The sequence below is a fragment of the Amblyomma americanum genome, chromosome 6 (genome assembly GCF_052857255.1).
Source record: "Amblyomma americanum isolate KBUSLIRL-KWMA chromosome 6, ASM5285725v1, whole genome shotgun sequence".
Taxonomy (NCBI): Eukaryota; Metazoa; Arthropoda; class Arachnida; order Ixodida; family Ixodidae; genus Amblyomma; species Amblyomma americanum.
This window is the reverse complement of record NC_135502.1, coordinates 152,626,462-152,647,020: the sequence shown is the minus strand read 5'-3', so window position 1 is coordinate 152,647,020 and position 20,559 is coordinate 152,626,462. Positions and strand designations below refer to the sequence as shown.

Here is a 20,559-nt window from a genome sequence, read left to right as displayed (position 1 = left end):
TTGTTGTTTTCAGCGCCGGCAGCTCATTCAGCTAGGGGAACGCAAGCTGCCAGAGGTTGCAGCCTGTGTTGTGATGGCGGTTATGGGCCTTCCCGCACAGCTCAATTTCAGCAGGAAAAGCTTTATTTTGGCAAGGCACTGCGGAGTGGCTAGAGGTATTTTAATTCTAATCCTTACTGCCTGAACTAGCTATCCTAGCTAGTATTGTCGAAGACGCCTTTTGCAAAATAACGTTTTCCTTTGCTGTTTGTACGTGCAGATGTCAACACCGAAAAGGAAAGACAGCTCTGCAGGTTTTCGTGGCATACATCATCAGGTGGCTGCCCGCAGCTTGGGACCGGGAAAGGCGGCCATTAAAAGAGCATGGCTGAGATGCCGGCTGGCTGGGACCGTACGTGGCCCTGCTCTTAGTGCAGCCGCTTCCTTGAACCTGGGGACAGCTCCAGCAGCGGAGTTTTTGACGAGGTGTTCGAGCTCTGATGAGACCCTACCGGACTAATTAATCGCTTCCGCACATCCTCCACATCCCCGTCTGTACCTTCGGCACCTTGTGATGAGTAATATATGTCCAGAGATTAAACTTGCTGGTTTACTCATTTTAATTGCTTGTAACAATAGAATGTGGCATCTGCAGACTCGTTGCATAGACTATGCATGCCAAGCTTTAACATTCGTCACACATGGATTGGGCAGTGCAACGCACAGGATAGGGCATACGCAATGTTGGGGAACAACTAATGGGACAGCCAGTGAGTATGCCTAGATGCATGCAGTCAACATTCAGCGCAGCGGGTAAGCTTGGGTGGGCAAAATTGGGTAGCCAGAGAGTGTGTCTGGATGCCTGTGATAAACAACCAGTGTATATGCTTGGGCGGGAAATATTTTATAGCTGGCAACTTGGGCCGGCTGCCATGTGTTTGATACGCCATTGAGGTATCCTGCATGGCTGATATTGAATAGCCTATGCATGGCATTGAAGCCATTCTGTTACCTTGTACGCCAATTATTGGCTGCTGATTGAAAAGCCAATGTGGTGCACTCGCTAAAACATTGGGTCGGGTAGCCACCAGTCTGGCGCCATTATAGGCCTTTATTTGATCCAATTTTCCCCAGTATACCATCAGTGCCTTGCCATTGTCGCCGTGCTGCTTGTGTATACTGTTCAAATTAAGCGCGACACTTGAGCCGATGAGCATGCCGGACCGCTGAATGCAGGTACGTCTCACTTCTTCTAGACACCAAAATCATTTGCAGATAGAAGAATAGTAGCTCCAGGAAATATTCCACTGAAATACCGCAACTCTTTATAAAGTGACTCTCAACGTTCTCCCTGACGCATTATCTGACATGTTTCATGAGTCCCAGATGCGGCAATGAGTAATATATATCTTCGATGCCGAAGCTGAAAGCGGATACAACGGAATTTTTTGTGTTTGACAGTGTATCGATAACCTCCTCCGAGCTGTTCGCATAAAATGGGTACCTGATGTGCAAAAAGATACTTGCGGTGTTTCATTGCAATGATTTATCTAGCTACAAACCTTTTATTTTCAAATCACTATGTTGTCCGAGATAGGTAACACCAACATGAAGCGCACGTCACATTCATCTGCTCAACTGTCGCGCCTGCTCTGAGCAGTATATATATTTAGGCGCAGCAAACAAAAATTAACTTAAGGAGAGTACTTCAATACCTTCGGCGCATGGATGACTATGAGGATGCGCAACAGACTGACGCCTTTCCCGAAGTTGTAAATGAATTTATTTCTGTATATTCAATCAAGGCGCCTGAACTGAGGTTCACCTATTAGATGACAAATGAAGGCAGTCTGCAGTTCCTGTGTCGCTACGCTCCAAGAACTCAAAAAACACTCTTTGATTTTGTCTCAAACCATTCTAACCTTGTCAAGTAAGGAATCGCCATGACTTGCCTTCGATCGGCAAATAATATGTACTGCCCAAACCAATGTCAGATCGAACTTCGCAGTGTAGTGGTCTGGATGCACACCGGCTGGATGTTCGCAAAACATGCTTGTTTCTACTTGCAACAGGCTACTTCAGAAGATAAAGGTGAAGAACAGGAAAGTAGTTGACGAGGGCACATGTAAACGAGAAACAAAGTACCATTTTTGGATAGCGCTGAAGTGAACAAGACTGCATCTTCTTTGAACCGCGACGATGATGATGATAGCTCGAATTTCGATGGAAGCAAAATTCTAGAGGCCCCTGTATTTTGTGTTGCTAGTGAAGGTTAAGGAATTCCAGATAAAGGAAATTTCCGGAGCCTTTCACTACAGCGTCCCTCATAGCCCGTGTAGGTTCGGGACGTTTAACCCCATAAACCATGAAATAGATCCCGTTCACTTGTGGACATTTATAAATACGCCAAAGAGGCAGGTGCCTCAAAGAACTCCTGTCATAACACGAACAATCGTTAGTCGGATCCGGTTCTTCGAAACTGGTCACACATTTTAAACCCCGCCAGTATTTCTATATTTCGAAAAATCGGTTGTGCTGCATCGCTGCAGAGACCACCTGGTTCCGTAAATAGCAGAGGCGTACTCCATCTTTCAAGAAGCAGATTTTTGTGCGAGCAGCACTTCCGTGGCCTTATCGAGCCTAGAGGGAGCTTTTGGAACCAGATGGATGCCTGTCGGTGTCAAAGGACGATAGTCTGAGATATAATATTTATTTTCTTTATTTTTCTAAGATAATACATAATAGCTTGGCGGTTGGATGTTTAGCTGTATTTTTTCTAATTAACAAGCTGTTTTTAGCTTAGCGCTTGTGCTCAACGCTTGTGTATCTCCTATCCCTGTCATTCATTTTATTTGCCCTGCCTCATTCCTTCAAGTTGCAATAAAAACTCGCCCACTACGTCATGCTGCCACAGAAACCTCTCCCATATCTGTACAATTAACCCTGTCCTGTGGCATCTGCAACCACCCTACCTCCACAAACTTTTTATCTCATCCGCCCATCTAACGTTCTGGCGTCCCATGCTACGCTTCCCCTCCAGTGGTATCCACTGTGTGACCCTTTAAGACTGTCCACAATCTTTGCCTTCGGATTACATGCCCTGCCCAAGTCAATGAATTCCGCTTATTTTCTACTGGAATGTCGTTAACCAGAGTTTCATCCGTGGCACACTTTCCCTCTTCCTGTCGTTCTGTGTTACACTTATCACTTTGTGTTCAATAGCTCACTCAGCTCTCCGCAATTTAAGTTGAACATTCTTAGTTTTTTGTACACAATCTCTCCTCCGTCCTTCAACAGATCTGCTGGTACATGATCCTCACCAGCTGCTTTCGCAAATTGCATTGATCCTAAGCATTTCTTTCCTTTTTAATGATGGCATGGCTTACTAAGAGGCGCTGTTGCCTCTGTTTTTAACGTTCTGATTACTTTAGGTGGTTTTTTTATTTGTGTAGAACTCTTCGGCTAATTTACTAGCTTATCCATATATCTTAGGTCATCGCCCTCTTTGCTTCTTAACGCTTACCTCTGGTTTGTACCTATGCCTAGTATCCTCTTCGGCGCTTTTAGGCTACCTCCGTTTGTTAGGGAATTCTCGATTCTTTGCAAGTTTCTTCTTTCCTCTCAACAAATCTAAGCCAAATTTTGACCTTACCATAATGCGGTCGCTACAAAGCACCTTTCCGATGACCTGCATATCGTGCACGATGACAGGGTGAGTGCATAGTACGAAGACTATTTAGTTTTTGCTCCTCCTAGAGCTACTCATTTCCGTACTCATGGAGCCTATGCCATAACCGCCTACCGCGACATCTCCATCCTGCCTCTGGCCCACTGTCACGACGCAGCTAGCGTACCTCGTGGCAAAGCGTGAGGAGTGACCCCGGACGGAGCAGGAGAATATCCCAAAAATGGGAGAATGTCAAAAAGACGGCGCGTGGTATTTTTTTTTGTTCTTCGGCCGAAGAAATGATAAACTGCTTGTTTTTCTTATACCGGTCTGAAAGACGATACGACACAGGAAAGCTAGGCTAGACCGATGTTGCGCGTTTTTTTTTTGTTATCCTTCACTCAAGCTTGCTAGACCGGCAAACAGTGGCACGTCTTTTAAATCTTGGTTGTCTCTTCTCTTCATAGCATTGTGTGCTTAATTACGCGCGAATTCATTAAGCCTGAAAGATGTAGGGAAGTGGTCTATTGGCTACAGATATTTTTGGAGGAGATTGTCTATTGGCCAAGGATGGAGTTATGGCGGGAATGCAACAGGATGTTTGCGCGAAGGGGAGCCCTGGAGGTTGGCGGTGCGGCAGCCGATAAGATCGGTCGTGTGCGGCCGATTGTGTTCCCGGTGCCGCGGAGTTTGAAAGCATTGTCGTGACCGGCGGCCTCCCAGGTTGGCTGTGTGGTGGTGGGCGGAGTTCTGGAGTCGTGGAAGTTCGAGGTTCTGAATTTAGTTGAAACTGAGCGGCCGAAAGCTTGCCGCATATGTAGACCAGTTGTGTACAAATTGCAATAAGTTCTTATTGAGGAAATCCTTTCAAGTGTCTCACTGTCCTAAGACCCGCACACCTGTCTGAACGCACCAAACCTGAAGCACGTCCCTCTGTAACTCACGTGACGCGCCCTCTACTCCTCTAAGGTAACATAAGGATCCAACAACTTTCGCGAGAGAAAAAGCAAACAATCTAAACTGACGCAGAAGGCAAGCACCGCTGCTTTCCGACGGTAATGTCGAACTAGTCGGATCACAGGGAATATTTGGCCTTATGTGGGGAAGTGAAGTGGAAAGGTGGGCACCAAGTGAGAAAAGGAACGGACATCAAGAACGAAGAACGACGGCACAAAAACAAGAGAGAACAGGCGGATCGCCACCATTCATCACCAATCATTGTAGCATCGATACTGATGTATATGTGGCGAAGAGTCGAGGACACAAAGAGAGAAAGGGAGGACGGACTGAAATTGAGCTGCACCTGAGGGTGTTGCGTCGTTACGTACCAAGCCTGGTGGCGTGTCAGTGTGAGCGAACTGTGCGAGAACTCAGGAACTTGGGCTGGTTGAAGAGCTTTAAGATGAGGGCAGCAAAATAAAATCGGTGTGCAAACAGTGCTGCTCTGAGCTTTTGTTATCTTACGACGGGAAAGAGAAAACTACTGTCGCCAGAGATGGATGATAACACCACAAAGGGAATGATTGACGCAAGCACTGAATAGGGCCAAACTTCACATAAATGTAAATTAAAATTTTAGATATTGGGCTAAAGACGGCCAAAGTTGAGATGGAGACAGAGAAATCATGCAGACAAGGGAGAGTTGATCTTTCAAAAGGGAAGAGGCAGTAAACTTTTTCACAATGCTGAGCAGTGTACCACCTCGAATACTGAAACCTAATCACTTCTATCGGCGTAGTTTCATACTGCGGTGATGCTGATTCACTCCTTCAGACTACCGAAAAGTGTGCAATCCTTCACCCTGATTCATTACCTCACTAAACGTAAGTGGTTTCTGAGTAGGCAAAATGGCACAAAATAACTACCTGAGTACTAGCAAGTGAAGGAAGAAATTTTGAGTGAATTGCGACAGAGTCCGGCGTAATATAAAAGAATGTTCGACGCGGTTAAGAAAGGGCCGCTGGAATCGCGGCTTCAGATCGGATGCCTACTGCGGAGCAATTACTCTTATCAGCAGTAGAACAGCCACCGAATCGGAAGAGCTGGTGGAGCTGGTAGTGTTTGATAAACTGAATGAGGTACTGTATAATGACGCGCTGAGACACATAGCTCTTCAGGAATATGGAAACGGTCCCAAAATAGACCGACATATACAAGTGGTTGAGGCTCTGGACAGCAGCCGAGGGAAATCGTCGGGAGATAGCGTTCCGCGCATGAGTATGGCTTGTAGTGAATTATGGAAAATTTGAATAACTGCGCAAAAAGGACGGGACAGTAGAGAAGAAGCACAGAAACACACGAGAAAAGCGCAGACTAACAACTGGTTCATTGCGCTAACGCCTCCTTCCTTCGACAACAAAGCGCATGCGCACCATCAGCAAAGACCAAAGCCATAATCATCACGCCAAACCAAGAAACTCCAACTCCTTGCGGTACAGTTGTATAGAAGCCTCGCTAACACATTTGCCAGGCCCTAATCTCACGATTTCCAAGGCTTCAATAACTTCACGTTCTTTCTTGTCCCTCGCGCGTAACATAATCTTAGTGCTGCCGAAAAGTGGAGTGCAATCTCGTCGAAGGACGGAGTCGAAGGAAGGAGGCGTTGGTGCAATAAACCAGTTGTTAGTCTGCGCTTGTCTTGTGTGTTTCTGTGCTTCTTCTCTCTTGTCCCGTCCTTTTTGCGCAGTTATTCATATTTTCCATAATGTCGTACCAACTAGCCCCTCACCGCCCTCTTCTAGACTTGTGGTGAATGCCGTAGAAGAGAAGTGATGGCTGGGGCGTCGCAGCTGCATGGGTAAGAACAGTGGAGGTGAAGCAAGCGCCATTTATAGCCCATATGACGACAAACCTGTGCTACCGTCGTGGCCGGCCAGGTCACATTGCTAGGGAGTGTCAAGATACTGAAGTAAAAATCGGAAACTGAGATTCAGGTGTTCCTAACGCTATCATCCAGGGACATTCTGCTGGCAGGAATTAGGTGCAGGATAGGGAAAAGAACTCCGCGACGCCTCACTTTTACCACTGTGCAGTTTAGGGCATATGCCCTGAGAAGGCCAAGAAACAAAGGCTAGGAAGCTGCTGCCAGAGCGATATAAGTGAACACTCATAACGCTGAAAAAATCTGCAAGACTCAAGACTCAACGGCAAGCACTGGTGGGCAATGTTTCCCTGCGTTCATGCGAAGCTGTCATCTCGGCACGATTGTATTCGGGAGCAGATGTCGCAGTGGACAGGAAACGGTAGCTCCACGAGGGAAAATATCATTCAAGGGATCGACCGGAGACCAATTTGGGGCTGGTCTGGTGTATGTGCCACTAATAATTTATCAGATGGTCCCACACAATACCCTCTCCTGCGCAGCGACAGACGAGTTGGCGAGCAAAATTGACTGCTTGTTGACAGGCTTTGTAATGAACTGGTCAAGCAAAAGGAACCCCTCAGCACGGAGCATGAGAGTAGCGACGTTTGAGGCTCGCGTCAATCGCTTGATTTTGTTGCTTTTATAAGCGCGCATGCTTTTAATGTAATTTACCCTCACTTGAACTATGCAATCCTATGGCGTGTAGTGTGGTGTGTAGAAGTGTATGTTGCCCTTATCCTCTTGCATGCCTGTATTTATGTTTAGAGACTATTTTCGTGCTGAATTGTGTATCTCGAGAGAAGTACTTAGTCTTCAGGCAGTCTAAAAGGGAAGCATGTACCTTCAGAAGTGGCGCAACAAAAAAAAAGAATGAGGGGAGAAGAAAAGGAGTGTCACGACGCTACTAGATTACGTCGTGGTAAAGCGTGAGAAGTGCCGCCGTAGGTTAGCAGGGGGATGCACCTGCATAGGAGGAAAGACACTCCAAACGGCACCGAGCACGAGTTTCCTTCTCCTCGCCCCAAGAAAGTGAGCAACGGTTTGTTTTTGGAAGTCGTTCCGAAACTTGAGACGGCGACAATGCGGCGCGGGTGGATCTGCACTGTACGTTCTTTATTCTTCCCGCTAGCTGGCCAGAACGGCTGTTAAATTGTGTTTGTCTCTTCTTGTTGCAGTATTTCCTAGTCAGCCACGAAGGCTATATTTGAGGCGTGCGATTAACATTGCGTACTTTTCTTTTTCGTTGTCATCCCTAAAGCTAAATGATGGCTCGAAAGTCATTCATTGGCTAAAGATTAAGTTTTTGCGGTAGAATTACCTATTTGCGAGCATAAAGTTTAAAGGGACTCCAACAAAATGTGTGCGCGCGAAGGACAGAGCAGAAGATTTGTGATGTGGCAGCCGGACAGATTAGTCATGTGAAGCTAGTGGCAGTCCCCGGGACATGGATTTGCCGATACGAGTTCCTTGAGCGGCGTCCGGACAGTTTGGCCGTGCGGTGGACGGTGGTAGTCTGAAGTCGTAGAATTTCGAGTTCTAGATTTAGTTCAAGCTGAGGGGCTGAAATCCGTCGGCATATCTAAACTATTTGTGTGCATATTGTAATAAATAACTTCTTGAGGAAAGCCTTCTGAGTATCACACCGTTCGGAAGAACCGCTTACATGTCTAAACTCACCAGTCGCAAAGTGCGTCCCCAGGGTCACTCAGGAGACCCGCCCTCTACTACTCCACGCCAACATCAAGATCCAACAACATCGACGAGAGGAAAAAAATTCATGACCCCTGCCTTTGCATTAAAGTAGCAGGTCCGTACAGTGCACTATGATTTTAATTTATTTATTGCCGATTTCACGCCATCGTACCACATTTACACGATGTGGTGGTCCTTGCGGCTGGACGCATCTGCGTAAGCCTGCACCACGCTCAGTTTGTAGCTGTTATTTAGCGTAATTACTGTCGTCCCCACCCTCTCGTTAATACTCTATAAATCCTCTAAGTTACCAGCTATATCGTTATCGAAGAGGAATCTCACACTTAGTTCTCTCCTGTGCGCCAATCCACCATAGCACAGTATATACCCTCTTTTCTACTGTATACACCCTACCTGACCTCAATAAGCCCTATGGCATCCCCTGTTACCGCCCACATGTTTCTCAAACAGCACTGCAAGGCTAGTCTCACTCAATAAGTTCCAGCGGTAAACGTAACCAGTCTCAATCTCCAATAGCGCCCTATCGGCGCCAGGAATTCTGAGCGCCCTCCGCGGCGAAAAAGGTCTGTCCGCCGCCTTGGTCAGTTCACTGCAGCCGCAGGATGATGAGGACCGAGGGTTAGTTGGTTTGTTCATAGAATGCTCTGGAAAAGTGCTACACCAGGTTGCTAAATCTTTTTCTGTTGAAGGAGTGCATTGTCGGTTATAGACACCGATATCAGGGCACACCCCCGGCCTAGTAATGCAATTCATCAACACGCGGTTTTTTTAATGACGATGGAGAATTCCGCGGGACCAGCATTTTAACCCTGGTCTTCTTGCATGCGAGGTGCATGCTGTACATCAAGCCATCGCTGCGGCCTATTATTATATAGCACCATATCCCGTGCCCCGTCGGTTGACGTGAAATATTCACGTACAAGAGCGAATTCATGTAGATCCTGTCAAGAGTGTGCAAGGTCATGTATGCCGGGATAACGTATGGCAACTGCGGGGTCACGTACCGCAGAAAGGCTCTATTATAATAACAGAAGTCCGTTTCCTTATAATTACTCGAAAGGACGACAAAATGGGCACGTCAGGGCTGCGGTCAGTATCATTTGTGTGTTCTGTTGCCGTCTTTTTCGGTCACCGCCAAGTCAAAGTTGTTGATGTTTGCTCGCAGCTAAAACACGTCACCAGACCCCAACTATCTGAAATCGACATCGCAGCAGCCGCTCAGAAGTTAGTTATTTTTTATTATTCCAGACATGTAGGTGAATAATACGTCTGCTCCCGAGTAATAGAGTATAGGAAAGATGGTAAGACAACAGAGCACCTTGCGGGTCGTTATTATTATCTGCACTCCGCTTACCATAATGAACTAATATCACTGCTTGGCACTTGCAGCCCTCAAAGCCGACACCTTCGTTGCTACCAGAACATTCTATAAGAATTATATCAAGGTGAAAGTTAAAGGCAGGAGCTCTGACTTGAACCAGAAAAGTGGTGCCATTTTCTGTATTATTAGAAGCTATCGCACAAGTTTCCTTTTCCCACGTCTAGCAGACTTCGTCCTCGACATGCTCTTCTTAACTGCATTTCATAAAGCTTTGCACTGATGATGAAACCTTTCAGCGCTTGTAACAGTTTTCGGGGCTCAGGTGCTTTCAGCCTTTTCTAACACACTTGGAATAAACAAACGTCATACGGCGAAGAATGGGCACAAGTTTAGCCCTCAGAGCGAGACACCTTGCTTGACAATTTGCAAAGAGCTTCTTCACAGGGTAATGAAGTATAATGATGCCGGATTCCGTATCCAGTGGAAAGCTCGTTCCCGGAATGTGAACGGCGAACTGCAGCCTCCGTTGTGTATTGGTGCGATATCGGTTGAACGTGGCTTACGCTACCAGAGGCTTGAAATTAGCTTCTTTGAAGTTGACTGCAGAATGACCTCCCGCATGTGCTACTTAAAACCTCCTAATTCACTCTAGAAATATCTGTCACCCTAAAACATTTTGCTTACTTACACGTTCGCGTACTGCTTTGAAGCTTCACTCAGCAGATACCGTGCGTTGAACACATGGGCCTCCTCCTGAAATAAGCCAAAACACCGGCCATCATGTCGAGAACCGAGCGCATGCACGCAGCTTGCACTGAGGGGGCTTTCGTGCTCATGATAGGTGGCGCCAGAACGAGAACAAGATATAAAACAAGGACTAAACTGTAGAAGCACCTTTTATGTAGATATTGATGTTTTAAAAGCCTACGCTAATGAACATTTAAAATTTCGTTGTATATGGAGAGGTCAGTGAGTTCTTTCCTATTTTGAAAGCTGATCAGTCCATCTGACACTCAACAAACCTTGATAATGTTTTTATTGTCAAAACATGTGCCATAGTACTCTGGTAGCGCACGGGATGCCAGTTTTTGGCATGATGTCCACACCTAATGTCCACCTTTTGTAATTCCTCTAAATTATTTTAAAATCTTCTACTCAATTAGATGCTGTCTCAATGCTCTTAAAGCACAAAAAAATGGCGGAAAGACTTCTCCACCGTAAGTGTATAACGCGAAAGCATAGTGGGTTAATTTTAATATGTGCAGAATGTCTTCCTCTACTTTAAATTGATAGATTCCTAGGGGTCCTCATAACATTTCTGGGGCATTGTTGCAGCGGTTAAGCGATTCGCCACTGCTCTGCGATGGTATGTGCTCCCAATGATTGGCCCTGTGTGGCCTACATTGCACTTCGCGAACGATCAAACTTTATTTTTATCCATCACCTGCCACAGTGGGCACGTCGCTCACTCGGTGGCAGGAAGAGTGTGGTGACGCCGCAAGCTCACGTCACCCAGTTGGCGCCACAGCCTCTTAAGTTGTACTGTACAGAAAACCTGCCGGAGCCATGGGCGTGATATTTCGCTCACAATGCTGTTCTTGCTTTGGCTTAGCCATATACCTTTGCATTACGCCATGGAACAACCCTCTGCTTGCCCATTCTTCCACCTTCGTCACAACTTCCTTTCACAATTTTGCCAACCAAATGCAATTTCTGTGCTAATTTTGAGCTCGAACAATGCGCCATCTTAGCTGAGAGAAGCATACTACGTTTAATTGCGTGACATGCTGTGCACAGTAGAACGGATGCCTATATGCCTGAACTGAAGCAATAAGAGCTCTAATGTTATTTTAGTGTACTTCTGAAGCGCACTGTTTTCACGCTGCACCTGCAGTTAATGCCGCCAGAAATCACTATTGATCAGCTCCGGCATCTTCGGACATGCCCAACACATGTTAACTTGGACGCAAGTGGTCTGGTCCTAGCCATTGGTCGCGTTGGTAACGACGAAATAAAGTAATTGCCTTCCAACCCCTGTCTGAAATGGGCATTTTCTGGTCAACAATTAGGACAGAAGTTGAACACCTCCATTCTCTCGCACAATAGAAGAAAATCAGTCTAAGTCATAAAGTGCGCCAGACATGTCCCAGGATGATGACCAGTGCATAAGAATTTCTGCAAAACTTGGACAGCAGAGCATTCGAGGCAGTGATAGTGGCATTCTCTTTCCGCCGGACGTTTTGAAAGTATAAAGAATTTGAACAAGAAAACCAGCACAATTTTCCAGTTCATACTCAGCCACTATAACGGCGTATCTTCCCTGCTTTTCGGCGACAACCTCTCTCGGCCGCATGATTGTTCTATGTGAGCATGCTGCTTATCAATGAACACATTCCCGTAAATGCTGTGCATTCTCTCTAGTACTCCGTTAGCATTTGTGCCAGTGATGAAGGATACGTGAAAGCTTTACACGAAGATCAAGGTACTCCAATACAGCAACAGAGACCAGCACAACACAGGGAACAATAGAACACTTTTACACTAAGCCTACGTTTCATATGCACCACAAAATATTTCTGAGGTAATGTGATGAGGGCTGGTCGATCGAGGACGGTAAGTATGGGTGGCAGCCCCCCAGCTAGGGGCTCGTCCTCATATAAGGGGACTAAAGTAGAAGGGGCGCCTATTTATTTGTGCGTCTGTAGGGCTGCTGGCTTTCCCACTGAGCCTTTGAATTCAGTTTTGCAATTGTTTTTCGGTCCACTCCTCCGTAGACATCTAGTAGGTGGTGGGCTTGTGAAGGGTGGAGGCAGCTGACTTGGTTGTGGGCAACAATTTTGGAAGGTGTAGTTTGGCTTGGGGTTTTTTCCATTGTGCATGACGTTTGTGGAGGGAGAAGAACGCTATTATATTTATGAGAATGCAGTAATAAAGCGTCCGTTAGCACGCCTAATGACGCTTTCGCCACGGCGAACTAACCAAAAAACTTTTGCTTTAGTTTTTGGCCCATACAGTATCCTACTCAGGTAAATTGACTCCAAGATCGTTCCCGGTGGCGTCACAGCAATCCAACGGCGCCTCACAAGCACATATGCGCCCCAATAACGCTTTAGGCACACATATAAATCTTCTTTGCTTGTGAGGCGCAATTCGTATGTTGTGATTCCTGCGGTAACGGTTTTGAAGTCAATTTATTCGAGTAGGTTACTGTATTGGCCAAAAAGAGGAAGAAAGATTTTCGATCAGTTCGCAGTGGCCATAGGCGGCCACTCCCACATACTATCATCCGGATTCTATATTCTCCAGCACTGGCACAGATTGAAGTGCCAAGCGTCAATCACCTCTTTATCCTTAGTCAGTATCCGCTCAACTATCGGCCATTCGCTGATTGCTTAACGCAGCGATGTAGACACTCCCCATCAGTGACTTTTCACAGAATGGCGTAGTACGTGGTTGTAGGCTGAGTCTAGTGCGGCGATCCTAAAGGGTGTCCTGGGTACTTGACAGCAGTGCAGCACGCAAATATGACATAGCGAAGGACATATTCCCAGGTTTTGTTTTCGGCGTCGAGGAACATGGCGAGCCGAGCTCTACTGGTGCTCATTTGTGGGTCGTCTCAAGCCGTCGGAACGTTTTTTTTGTTGTCAGGGTTGGGTCCCCTGATTACTCCGTAGTCTGTTTTTGCGTAGACCAAGGCGGTAGTTGTTTGGCCATCAAATGGCACTTCAAAGACGGCGGTGAATGAATTCAAATTTCACGCTCACCTTAAAGTGAGGTCACCATTTTTTGGGTATTGGATTTATGGCTCGTGAGTATACACGGCAGATTTGTCAGAGGCTTCGTCATACCGAACCTGCGTTTCGTCGTTCTCGCTGTAAGGCTTCAAATCGTGTGCTTTGGCATCGGAGTGGGTGCATCGCATTCAAGGGATGTCGCTGGTGGAGGACCTTCGCCGGTTAGCAACATCGACTCAAAATGTTGCAGAATTCAGTTACCGCTACAAGACCTTAGGAACCTTCATGCGAAAGCAAGGTGTTCCTGCGGTTTGACAAGAACCATGCAGATGACGGCGACGGTGACATCGATGAAGGACTAGGCAAGCTCCCGACATTGCCCAAGTACTCCTCGACTTCGAAGATCGCTGCTCACGTCGCGGTCTACGTGCGTCGAGTGAGAAACCATGAAGACACATGCGTTTCTAGGGGCACAGTCGCAGGATGTGGCAGTCTTTCAAATAGTGAAAGCACAAGGGACTGGTTTCACGGGTTCTTCAAGCGTCGCGCTTCTTGACGCTCGAGCGTTGATCGTACGCTGGGCGAGCGGAGACCAGATCGCGGCGTTCTGGACTGGGTTGGTTACGACGAAGTTGGTTTCGGTGGTCTCGTCAGCGCCTAGGATACTGACTGCCGCGGCGCACGTGAGCAGGTCGGTCTTCCATTGTTGTTTTCATTGAAGAGTAGCCAAACAGGCTGAACTTCTCAGCTGACAATGTGCTTGACAATTTCGACCTCAAATTGGCGTGAAGGCGGTACCAGCTGACGCAGCTCTTCCCAAGCTACGTCGAGGAAACCACGCCTCCGTTTGTTTCCACTTGGAGGCGTGCCGCCTGCTATGCTTGCTGATACAACTTCGAGCGCTCTCTTGTACTGGGTGATCTGGACGCCCTGGGTCCACTCAACATTAGACGCTTCTTCACAAATTGACAAAGACGATTGAGGATTGCGCATCAGACCTTAAAACGGCTACTTTTTGCGGTGTGAATCAGAAAGATGCCCATGTTTACAGGCTTAGCGGCTTTGCCGTGACTGAAACGGTGCTTCCTCTCGTCGACGTATGTATGACGATTTCATTTTGGCGCTGGATGCGCTACTCAAGCATCACTTTTACGCTTTCCTTCCAATGGATGTCAGTGGTTGTTTTTACGAGTTCAATTATTCCTAGGCTGAGAGGGAAATCTGAGGAGTTCCAATCCAGATTCCTGCTCTGCAGTCAGGAGCGAATAACACGTTCAGAAGATTCATGAGGTCATTGCACATTGTTTTATTATAGCCACGTTATCAAACAGGCCAAGCCATTCCTCCATATAACATCATGAGGTACGCCGTTGAAAATAGGCGGCTCTTGGGCCTGTTTGAAGGGTAGTAACAAACACTTTACGGCAAACTGCATCTTCGGCCGCATGGTGGGCTGCCGATGCAGAACCTCTATTAGACGTCAATTGAAAGTGACGGATGCTCTTCAAGTATCAATCCAGAAAACGGGTTTCAAACACAAATTGTATTGGGCTGAGTTTCGCCTGCAAGGAACTGTACAAGTCGGCTGCGGTCACAACAACAAACTTGCTTACCGGTCGTAGAATAAAGGAATCGCTGCCGGGCTTGGAAACCCTCAGTTAGAAGCCGGGGATTAACTTTCGCGATGAGGTGCTAGAAGCACGCGACGAATCCGGGAAAACTTTGCCGTGCGGCTAGAAACATTTTCAGTTAAATCTGCCAGCCTTTTTCGACACAAGAAATGAATAAAGCAAGTGTTATGGCGTGTTCAGGTATGAGTAAATTTACTTAAAAGCTTTGTGGAAGAACAAATCCTTATAATTTGGTAAAAATAATTTTAAACGTTACTGGCGAATTGTTCCAGCCATTGATGCTCAGCGGCCATATAAGCATCCTGGTTTGGGAAAGTTGGCGGCCGCTCATGTTGACTGAAGATCACCAAGTGCGCGAGGACGATAGACGCAAGATGATAGGGTCGGCCGCCTACTTCAAGCTGATTTTATTGAAGAATACGGACGGCGATTTGTATGCGCCCATCAGCGCGTGGCAACCATGTTGCCATGAAAATGCAAGACGCTGAAGAACTACCGTGTTTGTTTCTTTATTTACAAATGTTGTTAGCCCTTGCGGGCTGTTACAAAGTGGAATTAGGATAATCAGTCAATACAACACAGCTCCAGCTGTTTTACAAATGTTTCAAGTGGACATGTTTTGTCGAATACGCGTCGTTCAAGGTTATTTATTCTGTACATGTTTTAGGCAGAAACGAAAACTTATACACATCAACTCTCGGCGTGTACGGCATAAGTCCAAAAAGACGGTTAGTACGCGATGACAATCTTCCGGGTGGCCGCAAGTACATGCTGGAATCCAGATTGAACATACTGTAATAAGGTTAATGCGGCGAGTTGGGCTTGTTGGTACATGGTTTTCTGGAAAAGCAGCGCTGAACAGACGAGGACATCGACGAGGCGACAAGGACGGGCGCTGTAATAAAGCTGATAAAAAAAACTTTAGCCTAAAAATTTTTCTGCGAATAGCCAATGTTGGTAACTGCGTTCGTAAAAGAAGTTCTGATACAGACTGGGTTCTTTGGTAAGACGAAAATATAAACCTTACTGCCAATCTTATAACACGTTCAACTTTGTCTACAAGATATTGCTGATTCGGATCCCAAGTTATACTTGCGTATTCCAGAGCTGGTCTTACTATTGATTTATAGGCATCTAATTTGACATCCGATGGCGCATCTTTTAACTTCTGCTAAAGGAATCCATGTTTTCGTTGAGCTGCTCCACAAATGTTTTGTACATGATCACTCCACCTTAAGTTATGACAAATCGTTATACCTAAATATCTTAATTTATTAGAACGCCTTAATGCTCTGTCATTTATTATGTACTGGAACGCTAATGGTTTCTACTTGTTCGACAAAATCATAGAAGTTGAATTTTCTTAGTTAAATTTCATGTCGCACTTTACACACAAATTATACACAAGTTTCAAAGAGTCATTCAAGAGAACCTGATCTTGCAGGCATTTTATGCGAATAAAACACGATGTCATCAGCAAACAAGCGCGCTTCGACGAGAGGGTGTGCGTCATTCGCAATATCATTAATATATAATAAAAACAACATACGACCCAGAACAGATCCTTGCGGAACACCAGATGATATTGGTAAAGTCGATGAGGGGTCTTCATCTATTGGTGCAAACTGTCTGTTATTTAAATAAGCCTAAATCCAATTATTTATTTGTACATCAATACACATACCATGCAACCTGTGTAAAAGCTTGCCATGACACACTCTGTCTAATGCTTTGGAGAGATCTATCGCAATGACATCAATTTGCTCTTTTGAGATTATGGCTATAGCAAAAGCATGAGTAATTTCAAAGAGTTGTGTTATTGTCGAGAGACGGCTGCGGAAGCCATGCTGTTTACTATAAAAAAGGTGAATACCTTCAGTGTAGGCTACAAGGTATTTAGATATTATATGCTCTAACATTTTGCACACAGAACATGAGATAAATATAGGACGGTAATTTGAAACATCAAATTTATCACCAGATTTAAAAACAGGTAGAACTCTTGCTAACAGCCAATAACCCGTTACAGTGCTGTAACGTAATAATGCTATAAATATTATCTCTAAAAAATAGGAAACCTATTCGCAGTAACGCTTCAGAAATTCGTTAGGCATGTTATCTGGAGCAGGTGACTCTTAGAATCCAGTTTTAAGAGTAATGAAAGAATACCTTCTCGTGATATGACTATGCAATCATGCTGCTGGGTGTTTGGCGATTGCTTTGGATGCAAATGCTGTTTAGGAGTAAATACCGAACGGAATGATGACCAAAGTTGAGACAGGCTGTAATCTAGACAGATAAGGCTGCCAATGAACGGCAGGGTAGAGAAAGAAAAAAATGCCAAAACCAAAGAGCAAGATAGGAACTCCTTATAGAGTGCATTTTGGTGTTGAGCATTGGTTTTTATTTCTACATGATGATAGAGATTTCAAGGTATTACCCATTTTTACTTCGTGACGCCGCGGTGTATTTTTAATCTCAGGGCTGTTTTGAAGCCATGCTTATTGGTTTTCTTCAGTTCTAGCTCAAGGTGTCTGGTTACCTCATGTTGAATTTAGTGTTGTTTTACCAGTTTACTTCATGGCTCGGCTGTATTATTTTTACATAAGGGTTTTTTCAAACCCGTGCCACGTCGCATAAAATGCTCCAACCTCAGGGCGGTATAATAAGCTGATTCAGCGTTTTGATAAACCGTGTTATCTAAAAGTTATAGTGCTTTATTTTTGCCAACTGTTTGCTTTAGTCAAGAATGGCGTTGTTTCTTGCACCCTGCTCGCGCCGCGTGCTCCGTTTTTGCACAAAACCCTGCCTTCCGCGGTCATCTTTTTTTGATGCTTGCCTTCCCATGTCACGCACCTCTCTAAGCCTTTCGGTTCTTGTTCTTTCTTACCTGGTTTTTCTTCTATCTCCATCCTTACGTTCGTCTTCAGCCATGGCTGTCTGGATTACATAATATCCTCACTGTTGCCACCATTCAGTACGCTAAAAAACTTTTCTATCCTCTTGTCATTTTGCGGCTGCCTGATTCCACGTGGTGCTGATGGCCACTAAAGGCACCTTCCTTATGCTTTAACATAATTATTTGTTTATAGGCGTGCGTGCGCGTCGTTTTGCATCTGTCTTCCTCGTTGCATTTCGAGATGTGATGTCAGCATGAACATCAGCAGGTTGCCCAAATGAAAATTCTGATCCAGGATATTTTTTTTGTTATGGATTCTTTCAAATACCGAAAGAGCAAACATGATCCAGACAACACGTGTGCCAACCTCATCGTCCTAACGGCCTCTCAATCGATGGTCTCTTCATTTTGCCGCAACAGGCGAATCCTGCCACCGGAGCTCCGGGCGTTGTTCAGGTATGAAGATCATTATTGGGGTCACGTGAACGGGTGGACCAAAGTGCTTGAATCTGAACTATGGCAGAATATTAGGCTTTACCAGGAGACTCCCAGGAGCCCCAGTTTCTGAAAACATCAGCAAAGTTGCAAACGCTGGTACCACGAGTAGAGAAGACGGGCTTCCAAACAACTGAATTCTTGTGGCGAACAGCGAAATGCGGCATACCTACGGCGGCAGCCCTAAGGAATGCTTCAAACAACAGCGTCCGAAGTCTTGACAGAGAAGTACTTAGAAATGAAGTGAAAATCATCGTACATAATAAGTGTCCAAAGTTTCCGCTACCAACTTTCTCAGTCCCGGCAACAGAATTCTGGCCATGTTCAGGTAGGTCGGTTGCCGATACGATAGGGACCAGCAATTAGCGTCTTTTGTTGATTTAGTGGTGCATAAGCATATGGGGATATAAAGTGCCAAACAGATGTACAGAAAATTGATTTGTGTGTAGAGCGGTTTATTGGCACGATGGAAGCGCCGGCTACGAAGACCTTGGCACAGGCAATCTACGAGGCAGAGAGCCGAGAGACCAGACACAAGCGGCCGTGTTCCATCCAGCACGAACATCCAACCGGCGGCGCGAGCGCTTCGTCGTCGTTGGCTTCGGGGCTTGTTCATCTTCTTCCTTCCAAGGGCCCCGGCGGAAAGAGGGAGCCATCCTGGCGACTCAAGGAGAGGAGACTACGAGGGGGCTATAATACGGCTTCAAGCGGCTGACGTGAACGACGTCGCGGCCACGGCGGCGATGGTCCGAAGAAGGTGTCACCGGTTCGATAATGTAGTTGACCGGTGACGTACGCTCCAAGATGCGGTAAGGGCCGATGTACTTGGCCGAAAATTTGGACGTATTCGGAACAGAGAGCCAGACCAGTGCGCCAGTGGAGAAGTGAACCGCGGGAGTGTCTTGATCGGAAACATGGGTACGGAGACCTTGACGTTCGGCGGTGAAGGAGCGAGCCAACTGGCGGCACTGCTCAGCATGGCGGGTGATGTCAGAGATGGAAGCATATTACGAGCTGTCGGGGTTGTAGGGAAGGATTGTATCCAACATACAAAAAGGTTTGCGTCCAAATAAAAGAAAGAATGGGGAAAAGCAGGTGGTTGCTTGAGAGGCGGTGTTATATGCATAGGTGACGAACGGAAGAACCTGATCCCAATTGGAGCTATCGAAGGGAATGTACATGGCAATCATGTCCCCAAGAGTACGGTTGAAGCGTTCGGTGAGGCCGTTGGTTTGAGGGTGGTAAGCAGTAGTGGTGCGGTGGACTGTGTGGCCCGCAGCGAGAAGCTCGTGAAGAACTTCAGACAAGATAACACGGCCGCAGTCACTGAGAAGTTCGCGAGGAGCGCCGTGACGCAGGACAAAGTGGTGAAGAAGGAAGAAGGCTACATCGCGAGCAGTAGCCGCAGGTAGGGCAGCGGTTTCAGCATACCGAGTTAGGTGGTCCACGGCGACTATGATCCAGCGATTCCCAGCGGTCGTGAAGGGAAGTGGCCCATATAGGTCGATGCCCACACGATAAAAAGGGCGAGTCGAACACGGTATTGACTGTAACGGGGCAGTCGAAGGGCGAGGTGTCGACTTCCGCTGCTGACATGCCGTGCAGGAGCGAACGTAGCGACGAACGAAGTTGTGCATGCCCCGCCAATAATACCTCTGGCGTAGTCGCTCGTACGTTTTCAGCGAGCCAGCGTGAGCGCTCTGAGGATCGGCATGGTGGTGTTCACAAATCTCAGTGCGGAGATGTCGGGGAATCACGAGAAGCCACTTGCGGCCATCTGGACGAGAGTTGCGCCGGTACAGAAGACCGTCGCGAAGGGCAAAATGGGAAGCCTGGAGACGAAATGCTCGAGGGAAGGAGGCCCTAGAGGGTGCACGAAGTACATCGAGCAGCGATGAAATCCATGGATCTTGGCGTTGTTGATGGGGCATGTCCATGGTAGTGAGCGCTGCGAGTAGGGATGCAGATATTGGCGAAGAGGGCGCCGGAGAGGGCAGTGGGGAGCGGGACAAGGCGTCGGCGTCGGAGTGCTTGCGGCCCGATCGGTAAACTACGGTGATATCGAATTCCTGAAGACGGAGGGCCCAGCGGCCTAGGCGCCCTGAGGGATCTTTGAGTGAAGCCAACCAGCACAAAGCGTGATGATCGGTAACGACGGTGAACGGGCGGGCATATAAGTATGGGCGGAATTTTGTTAGAGCCCACACTACGGCGAGACACTCCTTTTCCGTCACGGTGCAGTTCGACTCAGCCTTGG

At 46.7% G+C, this 20,559-nt stretch overlaps 1 protein-coding gene across 1 annotated transcript in view; it reads right to left on the bottom strand.

Moving 5' to 3' along the window:
- Window positions 1-20,559, bottom strand: part of LOC144095570 (uncharacterized) — a 135,471-nt gene that overhangs the window by 20,836 nt on the left and 94,076 nt on the right. The window contains exon 9 of the mRNA XM_077629259.1: window positions 10,232-10,296. Coding sequence (XP_077485385.1) covers window positions 10,232-10,296 — 65 coding nt within the window. The remainder of the gene's footprint in view (window positions 1-10,231; window positions 10,297-20,559) is intronic.